The sequence below is a fragment of the Pteropus vampyrus genome, unplaced genomic scaffold (assembly GCF_000151845.1).
Source record: "Pteropus vampyrus isolate Shadow unplaced genomic scaffold, Pvam_2.0 Scaffold14, whole genome shotgun sequence".
Taxonomy (NCBI): domain Eukaryota; kingdom Metazoa; phylum Chordata; class Mammalia; order Chiroptera; family Pteropodidae; genus Pteropus; species Pteropus vampyrus.
In genome coordinates this window covers 4,206,008-4,223,048 of record NW_011888795.1, presented here as the reverse complement: position 1 = coordinate 4,223,048, position 17,041 = coordinate 4,206,008, and the positions used below count along the sequence as shown (strand labels likewise).

Sequence of the window (17,041 nt, the reverse complement as noted above, 5' to 3'; positions counted from 1 at the left end):
TGCTGCCTGTGCCCTCCCTGGCATAAGCCACCAAGCAATTCACAAATAGCTACCACCCATGCTGGGTTTGGAAGTGCCCTAAGAGGGAAATTGTGTCTAGACTCTCACACACCAGAGTAAACTTTCCCCCTTCTTTCTTCAAAAAGTTGTATCTCATACCATATATTTTTTATCCACACACATGCATACATGGGTTTTTAATAATTGTATATTATAGACATTAGCTGCTTTTTGCTTTAACATGTGATATTTAAATGTGATATTTATTAATAATTAACATGTGATATTTAAAATGTAATAAAGGTTCTTATATTAATTTTAATAGTGGTATTATTTTATTCAAAAATGTTGAAGAATTAGGAATGCATAATTGGATAACTAATGAAATAATTTCATTAACTAAGGTTCTGGAATGCTTACTTCCCATGGCTTAATATTAGTATTCTCATATAGAAACAAAATGGCTCAAGTATTGGTTGCCTAAAGGTCTAACTCAGTCACATAACTTTTTTTAATTTTCCATTGCACATACTTGATGATTCATTACTTTCAGAGGATGGAGATCCATCACATGTTCACCACCATTACTTCTGTTCATCATCTTTGCTTATTTTCTCATTTTAGCTTTTCTGTAAATTGTTTTGGTTTGGATATTAACAGAAATATAAATAAGAGAAAAAATGGTCATTCAAAGTTCTCCTTTCCTCCACTGCTCTTCACCCAAAACACTTTTTATTGTTTATCTCATTTGTTTCTTGCTTTTTCTATATACACTTTTATAAAATTGTTTTGCATTATGAAGTTTATGATTTTGTTTTTATCATTCAATATATCGTTTACCTTGTATATAACAAATAAAATGTAAAGTTCATAAATGCACATGCATAGATAAAAATGCAATATGCTGTTATGAGAACTTTTATAAAACTATAATTTGAGGATGATCAATTAATACCAAAAAAATACACTTATCAAAATTCTGCATGGAAGCAATTTTTGATACTGTGCAGCTTCCATCAAACTAAAAATATCTGTAAGTGATGAAAAAAAAGCATTGGAGTAAAAATTGATATTGCTATATATTTCTAAGTGGGCTATAACTTTCTAATATTTTAAGTCAATAGAGAAAATACAAAGGAAAACATTAAAATATTCAAATATGTAAAGTGAATTGAATACATTTAATATAATAAAAATCACTGCTTTTTACACTTTTTAATTTTTTAAAGGAAAAAAATGGAGTTGATAAACTAATTTACTTTGTTATCACAATAATTGTGGATATCCATAATATATGAGATTCATCACTTCCTTTGACAATAAATTATCTCATAAATATGGTCCTTGAAGAAAATGAACATAGATCCCATCTATAATCAGAAAAGAATGTAGGTTATTTGGAAAAATAACCAATCAGAGCTCAAAATTCAAAACTCTTTATTGATTGACAGAATCATCTAGAGAGTTTAGTGGGTTTAATGACAATTTTTAGTTTAAAAAGTTAAGCATTAGTACTATTTATTAAAGTAATTTTATTCAATTAAACTTCTGTATCAATACCTGAATTTTCTATGTCCATCCAAATTTTCCTGAGTTCTTTAAATATATGAAAGCCATAATGAATGCACATTCACAAATGTTAACTAGTAGACACAAGATTTTGCAATATGAGACAAAACAAAATTCTTCATGGACAGGATTCTGAAGAATTTCTTTCTGGTCATTCAGAGAATTTCCTTCTGGCTGTTGAAGGGTTAGGTGTTTTCTTAGTCACTGTGATTCCAACATAGGATAATTCTTTATTTTCTATGAAAATAAAGCATTGAGAATAAGACTTGGACTTTTTTTTACTATTTTTGTCTAAATCCTTAAGAATGAAATATTTTTTCACAAAGCAACTACAGTTCTAATAAATAAACAAGAAAACTAATTTTTCTATATATTTGGACATATGTCTGGTTTGGTTGCAAGAATCTAGTGTTATATCTACTGTCCCAATATTCCTTCTAGTTTAGTATTTGTCATTCCAAAAAAAGTCACAGTTTGGACAAAAATTTGTATGATTATACTTCTTATGGGATACATTTGTGGGGTCTTTCTAGGATAGAAGAATTTCTATATAGCTTTGGCTTAATCACTTCTAACAGCCCTTTTCCCCTAACTTTACCTCAAATTACCAAATGTCTACCCTAGAGTCTCTTGCCTCTCATGCTCATTGCCTGGAAGATGGGCAGGCAATGGTAAAGTTAAGATGTCTCACACTCAGCAACTTCTGCAGTGTTTGATCAACCACAGGAGCCCCCTTCCCTTGAACAACACTGGGACTCCAGGTTGCTCTGCTGTCTTCTCTTTCGTTGTCCTACCAGTGAGGAAGGGAAATAAAATTTTACATTTCTTGTCCCGCTGTTTTTCCTAATCTTCATATTATTCTCTTGAATAGTTCCATTTGGCACTAAAGGGGGAATTTCCTCACCCATCTTCTTCTATTGGGAAAACAGTTGAAGTAGGCATTGTTCTCACTGAATATTCAAAAACATGATGACGACTACCATTTACTTTCCCTAGTCTACATGTTATACGTGCAGTTCATTTAAGATCTTCAAAGAATTATTAGAGTGCATGTTTTGTTTTGTTTTGTTTTAAATTAAGATTTTAAAACCAAAGCTGGTGAATATGAAGAAAGAACAGCTGGTAATTTCTACTACCTTTTTGTCTGCTTAACTCGGTCTTGAGAAATTGAGAGCATTTTAAAAGAAATCTATAAAAATTAGACTCCTTTACTAGTTACTATACTAATACAGATGTAATTAGGCATGAAAAGTAATGACTGAATTATTTATCTTAAGAATACAAATAACATATATAAGTTATTGTGTTTACTCTATTGAATACTATATGTGGTACCTCCCTTCTGTTATTAATAGAACATTCATAGAGGCTGTAACATGTCTCATTGTACAGAAATTTTTTGCTAGATTTTAAGAATAGATATTTTATTTTATAAAAATGTACTCTGCAGCCACCTGGGCTAGTTGTTATTTCCTGAATATTTTTCACATCTTGGCCTATTGAGCTTTTCTTCTCCTCTTTTTTGCCTCCTACCTCTACATTTACTGATGCAATTCTAACTTTATATCTAATGTATGTCTCCACCCTCATGCCTTCAATAAACCCTGTCCTAGCTTCCATCCACTCACCAACTTGAAACTTTTTAAAGGTATGACCCATAATCCCTAGTACATAAAATTGCATTTAAACATAATAGAAAAAGTGAACATTATTGATTTAAATCAGTAGAAATATGTGTAACTGGTTTTAAAATGTTGTCTTTTATGAAGTATGAAGTTTTTCACTCTATAATTAAGTTGAAATAGGCTTTTATGCTGTGTGAAGTTTCTGGTAAATAATACAATTTTAACTTACACATGGTCCTTAACAATTATAAGATTATCTCACAAAGTTACAAGATAGAGAAGGTAGACATTATCTCCATTTTACAGGTGAATACACCAAGACTGAGGAAGATTAAACTAATTCTTGAGGTTGCACAGCTGTGAATGAAGGAGCCTGATTTGTTAACTAGAGTCTTTTCTTTGTCCAGGACATCACTGCATTGTAAGGAAGGGTGGTGTGAATCTTTGTATTATGATTTATAAACATGAATAAGTTTTAATAATTACCATAGATAAAAAACAATTTTCTAGAAGCCCATTCCAGAGTCATTAAAAGTATGTTTTTTATATTCATCAAAGAGCTATTCTAGGTCTTCCACCCTTTTTCTTCCTGTGTTGTTAACAGAATGGGTCACAATAAACTTAATTCATCTTCTATCTTTTCAAAAGAAAGTAGCATATTAATTAAAACTATTGTAGAAATTTGGAGTGAAGACAGTAAGATAGGCTAGATAGACTACTTGTGATCCTTAAAAGGAAGAGAAAAAAAAAGTATAAGCCTCTGACAATATGGTGCTCTACTCCCAAAGGAGGCTGAGATTCCTGGGGTGCATGCACAGGTCTGTTGATGGATGGGGCCATGGGCAGCACTGTGCAGATGTTACTTCCAGGTTCTACCACAACAACTCCCCTGTGGGCTGGACATGAAAGAAGAATGATCTGTGGCTCCTGTGAGGTGGCAAATCTCAGGAGACCAAAATGAAAGGTGGTATGTTTTGGCCTTTTACCTTATTATAAGGAAGAATTCTAACTTCTCACTGCACACTCATTAAAGGGCTTCTCCTGCTCTTAGCTTCAGAGCAACTAGAGAACTCTGAGGGAACATTAGCTTTAGAAAGCTCCTGGTTATAATTCTGAGATCCTGGGCCTCAACCCAGAGGGGTCAGCCATTGGGAATTAAGAATTCTTGAAGTGAGAAATTACCTGAAATATCTTTCTATGCCTTATTATTTCAGATTAAAATCCTGGAAAAGAGATGAGGGGAAAAAAATAATCTGCTGTATCCCTAAAAAGGTATCATTTAACCCCTGATTTCCAAAGTGAAAAGATAGAATGTTCCTCATGCATTAGAAGTGGGTTCAGCATTACTTTCCCTTAAAGTTATACTTAAAAGGATTGACAGGAAAGGAAATCATGTCGTTACTTGAACAGGTACAAAATCTATGTTCTATATGAAGGGAGAAAGAGACTTCATGAGCATTGTTTAATAACTGTTCCTTTAGGCTTTTGTATGACCAGCAGCGATTGTGAGAGAGATTTATTTTCCTTTTAATTTAGCTAACATGTCTTCATTTAAGAAGCACATCAATATTATTGACCATAAGTAATCTACTTTTTCCATCCTACTCTCTTTGTCCCAAATTTTTGCAGTAGTGTTCAAGTTATACACTTGTCTCTTTTTGAAATGATAGAAGATGAACTGGGTCTCCTGTGAATAATTCTTTTTAACAATAATGGGGTTAAGAGAGGCTTAGATCCCAGAATAGCTGCTCTGGTGAATGAAAGCAAATACTTAAGGCCCCCTCCATACTTCCAGGCGTCGAGCTCTGTTGTAACAAACAGCAGACTATAAGGACATATACTAGTCCCAAACATTAACACTGTATGATATGGTGGAAAGAGAACTGGACCTAAAGTCAGTACCAGGGTTACCTCGGGTATCACTTACTGTAATGTGATCCACATATCACTTAGAGTCACTTTTCTCATCTGTAAAATGGGAATCAAGTTACCTACCTCATTCTGATGAGGTGTTTCCAATAACTTGTCCTGCTCTCATCCATATTCAAGAATCATGTAGAGTGAGCAAGTTTTAGATGTACTTTTCTCCAAGAAAACAAAATCAAATATCCCTGTAAGGAAACTAAATAAAATTCAGGTGATCTATGACTGGTAACAGGAGAATCTCCAGTAGTGAAGGGTAACTGGGCAGGTATGAAAGCCTCAAACTATTGTTTTTATATTAACCTTCCCCTTGGGGATATATGTCTTATATGGCAGCCTCATGGAAAATCTGCTCATAATTTTCATATGCAGACACCCCAATATTTTTATAATTCCTTATGGTGTAACAGACTCGTCTGGGACATTTAACTGAGGCTTTATTCATTTTGGGGAGGACTACAAACATGAAGAACGGCAAGACTGTCACAAAACTGGAGAATATCTTATAGGATATAGTTTGCTGCTCTTCAGGCTTGCATTGCCTACCCCATCCAGGTTTCAGTCATGCTTTTGTGTAGTGAGTACCATCTTAACACCATTCCAGAATCCTTTCCTAATCATCACCCTTCCTTTAGATCCTGAACCAGACTCCTGACATTATTAGCTAAGTACCTAGATTCAGACATATCTGAAGCACAAACTTTTCAATTATGGGAGCTAATTATTTCTGTGTTTAAATTAAGCATGTTTAAATTGTGTTTCTCTCATTTATAGCCAAGTTAGTTTTAGCACATGATTCATCTTTATAGCTTCTGCAGAGACTGGTGCTATTATATGCTGAATAAGTGCCTCAATTATTAATCACACTACTATTTGGAAATTAAAATACACATTATCTCTATGACATGATAATTACGGCAGAAATAAGTACAGAAAACTTTTAGTCCATTGTTCCATTCACTGAAAAACATTTCTAAAATAAGGGCCAAAAGTAGAATTAAATAAGTTTTTGTCATTTATTTATTTATCAGACATAAATTCATTACAAAATTGACTCACGTATATTTTTAAATATTTTAAATCACACAAAAAAATCATAATCATATAAAATATTAAGTGTTAAATTATGGTTTACATGTATAGACTATCCAATTTAAAAATTATAACTGGATGTCTGGTTATGTTAATATAACAAAAATATAGATAAAATAAGATAAATGTTAAGAAATATACTCATAACATAAATCTGTAGCTTGTAAACCAATTTTATTTGGTTTCATGAAAAATAGAGAAAAAGTGATATATTTAATAGTTACCTTATGTGAAGCTTTTGGTAAAATTGAAACAAATGTAAAATTGTGTATCTTGAATTTATAGGCAAGAGGTTACCTTATAAAAATCATCACTGGATAAAATTATTCTACACTTTCCTCTGTACCTGTGATGTAAGTTGTTTGTTGAATTCATTTGTCATACTTTTTTTTTTTAATTTCTGTTCTCTTAAAATAATCAAATAGAGCAATTCTTTCCAATGATTCACATAGTTTTTTTCTTCCAATTTTTTAAAATTATAGTTTTTCCAATTGCCCTTTTGTCCAGATATTAGTGATATACAAATATGATTTATTTTCAGGTGATCAAAGAACACTTGAAATTCCATTAAATTTTAAAAATTGATACTGGATTATAATTTTCATAGGAGATTAGGTAAGAGAGTGCTGTACCCACAAAGCACTTGACTCTTTAAGCCACTTAACATCTGAAAGCCTCATTAAGGTATCCTGACAAAGAAAAAAACATTAAACCCTAAATGCTGAAGATACAGGTCTGGCCATATACATGAAACAAAAGAGGTGCAAATCAACAAGATTATGGTTAAGAGAAGGAAATCCATTTTTAGAAAATCTTATATACAATATAAAAATATTCATCACAATCACAAAAGTAGTTTTTATTTTTCACTTTATATTAGTAAAATATTAACCATAGTTTACTGGAGAAGCATGATAAAACCACAAAAATTAAAACATGCTCAGATGAGAGACATTTCCAATTTCTCGAACATTAACAAAGTAATTTTTTATACATAATTCAAATGAATATAAAATGTGTTGATATGATTGCAGGAAGATGTGGTAATTTTCTTCCATGCTACCATCCATAATATAAGTGAGGGCAAGTTATCATAATTTACAAGTGTGCTGTAATTTCTTTAAGCCAGACTGAGACCAAGTTTCATTTAAAAGTTATTACATTTTATGTGACTTTGATTTATGTACCAAATGCATTATGCTAAGCCTGGGTGTTTCCTCATGGTGCATAACACATGGTAAGGCACATAAAAATGCAAAATAAATATCTATTGACTGGTCAATTTTATCTTACAGCTTGATCATTTAGACGTTCAAAATTGTTGTGTTGCTTTCTTGATTCCTAGCGTATTAAAGTACAATCAATTCTAATTCTTAAATGTGTTATATTAAAATGAGATAAATTTTACTCATGAATGGCACAGATACTAGAATTTGAAAGGCATTTATTTTTTTAAGAAAATCGAATATGTTCTATCTCTTCCTAAGTCATTAAAATACTCTGGAGAATAACATTAGTTAATATCTTGGATTTCCATTCATTAATTTTAAAGTAAACTGGGTGGTAATAAAACTTTATAAAATAGATTATTTGCTTAGCAAATAGATCACCAAAATAAAGCAAAAACCAAATAGTAACAATGACGAAAGGCATGTCTTAACTACAAATAATTCTAAACAGCATACTCACGCTCTCAGGCATTGATTGTACAAAGTGACATATTGAGAGGTGAAAAAGAAAAAAATGAGAAAGAGGTTCAACATGGTGGATTTTATCATGAATTGAGGTTAGTCCAAAAAACACAGGCATAGATCTGTGTTTTGTACAGTTTTTTGAGAAAGATAGAAGAAAAAGTAGCATGAGCCCTAAGAATGCATTTTTTTTTTAATTTAGGAAGAAAGAAGTCTTTGACATCAACATTTGCATTAAATCTTTGCACTTATTTAAAATTAATGTTTCTATTTGTTAGATGCAAGTTATTCTCACACAGATGAATTAACCTGTAAGATGGGCTCATACCGGAAAAAAAAAAAAATACTATGATCAGAGCAGTGGTTTCTAGAACTGGCTCACATTTCTTTTTACTTATATATAAAGTTTACCCAACATACCTGCAGTGCCTATTAAAATTAAAGAGAAGATGAACTGGGATGGCAGTGTTGGAGTAAAGCTGATGGAATCTAGCCTCAATTCATAGAACATTAGTGATTATCTAGTTCAACTTTTGTAATCTGCAGCTGAGAAAACTGCATCTTCACACTAGGCAAGTAGCTTTCATGAGGTCACAACAGATGTGTCGATCTAAGTCTAATGAGAGTGGCCAGAGTGTCTAAGTTGCTCACATTTTATCACCACCTGATAGCACAGTGCCTGATACATAGTAGGTGTTCTATAAATATTTTAGGTGGGTCAATGAATGAAAAAATGAATACATGAATGGATGGATGGATGGATGGATGAATGAATGAATGAATGAATGAATGAATGAGTAAGACAATGGCAGAACTAGGCTAGATTGTATTTTCAGAAATAGAAGATTGTCAGCAACTGGGTAGTTAGAAAGATAACTTATTCTGTTACTAAGTCTTTCAAAAATGTTCTTGTTTGAGCCATATTAGTTAAAGAGACAATGCCAGGTATCTATAGAAGCTGATATACCATGGGCATTTTGAAGTAATGTTAATTCTCTTTAATCTTTTAATTAATCCATGGTATTGCTTATCAGTAGAGTTACAGCTGTTTGAAGAGACTTTGTCAACTCCACCATGAACACTCAACTTACTGAAATGCACTACACATAATATTACCCATATCTAAATTATGTCTTCAACAATGGTGATGGGCAAAGACACATTTCTACCCCACCTCCAGCTATTTGAACACTCAATAACAGGTACTTGGGGCAATAATGGTGCTCATTCTAAAGGCAGTTTTCAGAAATGAAGAGGAACAGGAGAGGAATATCAGTGAAAGGGTGAAATCTATGAACATTTAAACTGCTTGATGAAAGGAGAAAATATGTTAGACTCGTTAAAATTGGAACAGGATATGTAGGTCTCAAAGGAATATATAGGCAATTGGAAAATACCTTTTCAAATATAGGGCAAAGGGAGGAAGTTGACAGCAGGTGTTGGTGTGTAAACAAGTTAAATTTAGTTGAAAGAAGAGCAGGCATGTTTCATTATGGATTCTTGGAAGCCATTCCCTGCAGATTTAAGTGGGTAATTGAGAGTGACATTTAAAATGGCAGGAGACAGTCTGGGAAATAGCTTCTGTATTCCACATAGTTAGGTTCAAGTGCAAGAAAGGTCTTTGTAAACAGAGTTCATAGTAGTCTTTCTGATAGAAGAGAGGTCACTAAGACTGTTTTGGGACCCAGGTAAACTTCCAGCCTCCTTCCTCATCTCGACGAACAAATGCTTGTCCCTGGTGGAAGGAATGAGTTTTCACATTACAATGAGGGCTCAGGGATGTGGAAAATGCCATCTCTGTCTTATTGGGTGACACGTCACAAGTATAGTAAGGAAGAGTTTGCAGCTCTCCTGGGGGATTTGAAAAGTGAGGAAGGAAGTGAAAATTGTCCCTGTGGCTGGCAGTGCTGTGAGACGAGATCGTTATGTCACTTCCATAGTCCATTGGCAAATCCTCTGTGGGGGCATTTTCATAATCAATTATATCCTCTGGAAACTGGGTAAATGTGCTGGTGATTCTTCTGGGATGAGAGGAGAGGGCACTGTAGTTAGCTGATGAAGTGTCATCAATGGTATTGAGGTCCTTTAACCCAAGTGTTTGAAGGACCCAGGGATCCACAGGGGGCCCAGGTTGTTCTTCACAGTTAGTAAATTCACTAGAGAGGTTTCTCTTGGCATTTTTGCGATGGGGGATCTCAGGAGGAAAATATCTTTGTTCTTTGGGTTTCCTCTTCCTCTTTCTGAATTTTCCATATGCTTTGGAGAACTCATACGATGACAACAATTTCTGGGGAAGTAATATTTGAAAATATACATAGTCAGGTAATTAGGCAAGATTATTTTCTTTACTGTTGTCTAATTACACCTCCTTCAAACATTTACTAGTTACCTTAATTCCTTAGAAAACTTGATTAAATGTTTGTTTTCTCACACACACATGTAAAACTGGATTAGCTTCTGTTTCTAAATTAAAATCTATGATGAGAAGTTATCACCTATAAACTCAAATTTATATTTTTTACAAGTCGTTTAAAAGTTGAAAGGAGTGAGTTATGTCTTCAATTAAGGGAAGTAATGACTATTATTGCAATGAAAATAATAGCAAATATCATGTATTAAAAATTGGTTACATGCATGATCTTATTTTATTAAAGTATTAAAATCTCTTTTAATGAAGAAACTGAGGCATAGGCATAGTGACTTGCTAAGTGCTAAGGATCATGCAGCCTAGGTTTACACCTAAACCATCCTAATCTAGGCAGAACCACTGATTGAAACACTATGTAACACCACTTCCTCTTATTTCATTATTTTTCATAGCGCTCCCATGTGATTTGTATTATATTACATTGCAAAATTGAGAACAAGAGAGGAAAAACTGCCTAACAAATATCACTGACTAAGTTAATAACTGTTCTTTTTCTGGACTTAAGAGCCCAGGCTAATGACTGTGAGATGTGCTCCTTTTTCTAACAAAGCTAACTGAAGAGTAAAGGAATCAAATATAGTATATCCTTTCTTCTCTGAACTGTTATATCTAGTAAGAGTAGTAAGAAATATCATCAATTTAGATTAAGTAATATCAAATAATGTGAGGTAAAGATTGATGATAGAAGCAAGAGGGGCAAATAACAAAAAGTACAAAACCCAAAGAAATGAAGAAGAACAAAACAGGACTATGGACAGGCTATTTACCCTTGAGTTAGGAATAGTTCATTTTAAAACAGTAACAAAAAACGTTCCTTAAAAAATAGTGTAATTAGCGATATATAATTGTTAGTCAAGAGACCTGGGCTACAGTAATATTCATAACATTTTAGAGCTGGAAAGATTCTTAAAAGATCTTTTAGCCCATCCATTTACAGATGAAAGTAACTGAGACTCTAAGTGATGATGATTTACCAAAAGTCAAACAGATAATTAAAAGAACTATCTCTCAGATGTGATTCCTCTCCAATGGAATCTAACTAGGTAGAAGTTCCATCCTACTCTGTCTTTTGATTAACTTCTGTTGTCTCAGCAATTCTCTTGACTGGTGTTTTATTCTTAAGCAACTCCTTTTGTAATATATGACTAAAATCTGCAATCTAGATACTTCCAAGGAATGATACATAAAAATTCTTGCAAAAGTGCTATATTTTGTTCAGAAAAATCCATCCATCCTATAAATGCATTTGAAATCACATTGTTTAGTACACTTCCTACATTTAACTAAGAAGCTTTACCCAAATGGTCTCCCTTCTCAAATCACTAATCTGTCCTTATAAAGGGGATAGTTGCATACCTTGGTCTTTTCTTCAAGACATTTAACCAAAGCAGAACTCAGGTATTGTCTGAGGTGATTATTCTCTTCATGTAACCTAGCAAGTTCTTCCTCCTTCTGCACCAGAGTATCTTGGAGCTGCAAAAAGTAGACAATGGTGAAGGCTGCTCCACTATATTGACTTTGTAAACTTATAATAATGTCACTGATCCTTAACCTATTTAAATCTGATTATTATTGTTTGTTTTAAGAACTCAACCTCAGGGAGCCCTCGTCCTCAGAGACTTAAATTCAGTCTACACCCACCTACCACCTGATTGTTCAGTTTTGTGCTCTGGAGTTTTTTATTCATTGCAAAGTGTTTGAAGAGATTATATGGCTTTTAAATTGTAACCACAAGGGAAGGTATGTAGGAAAATGAACTGTGTGCAACTGTTTAAATATAGAAAAAGGTGTTTAGAAAGGTTTTGTTGGACTCCTTCCTTACACATTACAAAAAAGGAGAAAAAAAAGTGTGGATTGGCTTCCCTCAGCCTCAGGTTGAGGCAGCTCACTAAATTAAACTATTCTTTCAGGAATAACAACAAAAAAAAAACATGGGATATGAAGCAATCTTTGTAAAAACTTTTATAATCATTATCCCTTCTCCAAGTGATAAAGTATGTTTATGGTTTAAAAATATTATCACACTCATTATATCACTTAGTCTTTCCAACAGCTCTTTGAGAAAGGCAGCACAAATATTCTGATTTCACAGATAAAGAAAAAGATTTAAGAGACCACACAACAAAAATGTGTGCAAAGCCGGGGCTTGACTTCATGTCTTTCTAGAGGATTTTGATTGTTGGTGGTGGTTTTTTTGTTTTGGTTTGGTTTTAGTTTCTTTTTTCTATGACATTTTCACCTAAATTTGATCACTCTGTGGACATATATCCACTTTGGTTCTAAACTGAAAGTCAATATATAAATTTAACAAGGAAAAAGAAGTAGTGTGACATTAGGGGACAACATGAAGAATGGACTACATGGAAAATGGCTGGTCGTAATGTTTTGATAATCTGTACATACCTGCTTGTTCCTGTAGAGCTGAGAGGAAAGTTGAGCCTCTTCCCACGAACAAGAGTTAGGAAAGGGGAAATTCGAGTCACTAGATGATTCTACGTGAAAACATCAAATGGGTAACTGAGAAAAACCCAGTTTTTGCGTAATAAAGAATTCACCAAAGAATTTCAGCAAATTTAATAGGTTTGATTGCCTTTCTATAAATAACTATTGCCTCCACACAGGAAAACAAAGTATTTAAAGCTTTCAGAAGGGTCATGCATGCCATGAAAGACAAATATTTATAGATTATTCCAAAGTGACTACAGAGGTGAATTTTAAGGAGCTAAGAAGTCACAGTCCTTCCTAACACATGTATTCCTGCTGGCTAAATTGATAAAGACGGTTTCATCTGCATTATTAATTCATTTAAATATTTATTGATTCTCCAGTAGGCATAACATTGCAATTCCACCATGTTTTCCAAGTTTCTATCTTATTTTCTAAGCTTTAGTGCTTGATAATACAGTATTTGACTCTAGAATAAAATTCTATATTTGATGCTACCATTTTCCCCAGATGAAAATTTCTGCATATCTGCCTGTCAGGTAAATATGACGGAGAGCGTTCATTCAGAATTCCATGTGGTGGCACTTTCTACTTTAAAATAATTTGGAACTTGCTTCTCTGAAGACCTTGATGAAAATCTTAAAACTGTAATTCAAACACATGTATTTCAAATGTCATTCTCTGTGTGTTTTTTATGATTTTTCTAACGAGTTTTTTTTTTTTCATATTCAACAGTAAGCTATACCTACTCCTCCCCCCCCCAAAAAAAACAAACTATGCTTAGACATGCTAATTAGTTTACTTTTAATTTCTTTTCCTCACCTAGTACAGTTCTGACTCTTGCCTTCCTCTATTTAAACTTAAATATTACTGAAATTTTTTTTTATAAAGTAGAATGATGAGTAAGCAGACAAGAATAAAATTTTATACACTGGTTTCATATTCTTGGGCATTCTGTTTCTCTGTCTCTTGTAATAGAAAGCTAGAATTGAAAAACTTCCTGATATATACATGTTTTTTCAATAGTTTGGAGCTTTTTGTGTCTTTTCTCAGATTCTAAAAATAATCATGTGGCAGAGCCAACGGTGTAGATATTTAATTTTAAAGCATCTGAGAGTTTTCCCAGAAACTTGAGTGTTAATATAGAATTTTTTAAAATATTTATAAATATTGTTTATAGCCCCAGGTAAATATTAGTCTGCAATTTTCCATTCAATGTTCTACTATACTTCCTTCCAAAGTGGAAGTCTTCTTTAGGCCAAAAAAAAAAAAGGGAATCATTTTTTTCCACTTACAGGACATCGTTCATAGAATTTCCTCTATGAAATGAAAGATTAAGTTAGTATGTTTCCTTGCTTTTCTCTCATTCCCAGGGAAACTTTCCTGAATTCTAAAAGAAATGCTTCAACTGGCATCTTGACTCCAAAAGCATCCCACTAGTATTGTTTATAAAACTTTGACCCAGACCCAGCTTCCTCAGTGAGTTGGAAATCTTCAAGAATTGTAAAGTATAGGGAGAAATACATATTGTGCAGTAGGCAAAAGGAAGAACCCCATTTTCACTATTTGGCAAGTATAAAAGAACAGGTTATTTAGGTTGTAAAATGCAGGAGTCTTTGGGCTTTCTTAAACTTTCCATATCATGTCCTCTTCTAGAGTTTCAGCCCATGATGCTTTGCAATGATGGGTGTTGGAAAAGGGCTTTAGATCTACCAGGAAAGCAGAAGAGATGAACTTACCCTGTGCCTGTGGTGCTTGTTGGGGCTCTTTGTTGTCCAGGAGACCTGTAGCCCAGAAAGAGACCCAAGTCTCCGTGGAAACGTCAACACTAGATTCTGACGTTGTAGTGGAATACGGGCAATTACAGCTCTGGCCTCCTACAAAGTACTGGTCTTGGCAAGGCAGAACGGTGTTCTGTGAAATTCAGTATGAGAGATAGGGAGGTTCCCAGGAGATGGGGTGAAGGGAATTTGGAGGGAGGAAAGAGTAAGAGAAAGATGCAGAAATTACATGCAGTGCATCAAAATCAGTGAAGGTGCTAAGTATAGATCCTAGATTAATTTTGAATTGTCAAAATATAATTACTAGAAAGGAATCACTTCCTTGGTTTACCTAGCACTTTCCTTAGGCCCTTTCAGTAAAGAACAGGCTAGTGTCAAATGGACCAGATTTGTAAATATCCAGGGCTATTTTCTATTGCCATGTATGAGTCATCTAAGAGGCTACCCAGGATCTAAGTAAATGAAATTCTACTTAATGATTTAAAGACATAAGAACTATTTGACTTTCTAGTAAATATCTTAATTATATTTCCAATAGCTTTGAAAGATAAGGATTCTAGAATGCCAGAGCTGAAATAAACAGAACATAACATATAATTTAACCTTGTTATTTTAGTTTCTTACTTTCTGAATTATAAATTTGCCTCATTTGTCTCTTTCTTCTTTCTCTGGCTTTAAATGCTGCTGGATGAATCCTGTGGTGATTTAAATGGTTCGAGATAGATATATAGATATATTCCAGAGATCACTAATAAATATTACTCCTAACTCCTAACTCTAACTATGAGAGCATAAAGTCACTCCAAGTAAACATATAATCAAAGCTGAAATAAGTTGGTCAGCAGAGACAGCAAGCTTTAGGCCTTTCCATTACTAGATCTCAATACCCTTCCAATGTTATCTTGCCACTCTTAACTGCCTGGCAAGTAGTCTCCACTGTGTTCTAAGCCAGAAAACACCCACCCATCCCTGACTCCTCAAACCTCAAACACACTGTCTTTCCAAATGTCCAGGCAGGGGCAAGTATGCAGCAGTCTTCCTAGGTTAATTTGTACAACAGCCCATTCTTAATTATTTGTCAATGTTTAATCAGGTAAAAGCCATTCATTTCAGCAGAGCCCAACTTTGGACAAACATTTTGACCACTACAAGTCTTTTGTTGACTTGAAGACTTTCGGGGTGGGGGGTGGAGCATAACATGAAACAGAGAAAAGACAAATAAGAAGAGAAAAAAAAGTCAAATTAAAAAAGTCATACTTTGTTAATGTTCTCGATAAATTAAGATTTGAATAAGTCCTGTATTGAAGTAGGTCCAGCTTGCACAGTGCAGACCAAAGAAATTTAGCCACAAGTTTATCAAGTGCTATTTTATTCTAAAAGGATATTTGTAGCCTATTTCCCTGAGGTTTTTACTGGAATTAGAGCTGAACTATTATGCAATTGACATCTGAGAAGAAAACTCCAAATACCCCTAGACTAGTTGAAGTCCAAGTGTTTGCAAATATGTGCATAATCTAGAGGAAGAAGTGGAATGAAAAGTGAGTGCAGGTGTACAGGGGGAGAAAGCTGGGAGAAAGTACAGAGAGTAGAAATAATACAGAGGATAAAGGAAGAGAGAAAGGGAGAAAGAAAGTGAGAGAGGGAGGGAGGGAGGGAGGGAGGGAGAGAGAGAGAGAGAGAGAGAGAGACAGAGAGAGAGACAGAGAGACGAGAGACAGAGACAGAGACAGAGACAGAGACAGAGACAGAGTGACAGATATGAAAGGATGCAGGAGATGAAAAGGAGATGGGCAACAGAAAAGACCTGTCGTCATTGGCAGGTAGAGAAATCTTGTTTCCAAAGTGGAAGAAATTCTAGCTGTAAAACTTACTAGTTCTCAGAGCCCCAGGTTTCGCCAGCGGACTAGCTAACGCCAGCTCCTCACTTACCATCTTGCAGTAAAAGAAGGCGGTGCAGAAACTGAGCCCACTCTTAATTTTTCGGTTAAGCGGATGGGAGTTTTAAATGGGACTGAGGGGAGGAGCTAGGAGAGGCGAGTTCTAATCTGCCGGAGCTGCGGGTGACGCTGGGGGCTCCCGGTGAGTGCCGCCCTCTGATTTGATGCAAGGCTGTCAAACTGGTGACGTGGGTCTGGAGACACCAGCCAAAGCCAAAGTCACTGGCACTGAAGGCGACCGCCGTGTCGGGACCTAAAACTTGCGGGTCGGGCGCGCAGAACTGCTTCAAAATCCGCGCCTGTGCCGACTCGCCGCGGATCAGCGGGGAGTCAGGGGTGCCGGTGATCCCGCGGTCCGGGCCAACAGAGCGAACACCGGTTTCGGCCCGCGCGAGGAGCAGCGGCCAGGCTGGGCGGGGCGGACTAGTTGGCCGATGCCAAGAAGTAGGGTCTGCCCAAACCTGCATCTCAGGGATCGCCGGCAGCACTTGGGGAAGCCTATGCAACAGGTTCCAGAATTAAAATTGTTCCTGTGTATTTTCTGGCTAGT

At 34.8% G+C, this 17,041-nt stretch overlaps 1 protein-coding gene across 1 annotated transcript; it reads right to left on the bottom strand.

Moving 5' to 3' along the window:
• Positions 1-9,566: 9,566 nt before the first annotated feature.
• GMNC (geminin coiled-coil domain containing) lies at positions 9,567-16,486 on the bottom strand. The gene is made up of 6 exons (XM_011383346.1): positions 16,426-16,486; positions 14,784-14,824; positions 14,513-14,687; positions 12,732-12,820; positions 11,685-11,801; positions 9,567-10,187 (listed from the first exon to the last, which is right to left on the bottom strand). The coding sequence occupies exons 1-6, from the start codon at positions 16,484-16,486 to the stop codon at positions 9,567-9,569; spliced, it is 1,104 nt and encodes a 367-aa protein (XP_011381648.1).
• Between the last annotated feature and the right edge of the window lie 555 nt (positions 16,487-17,041).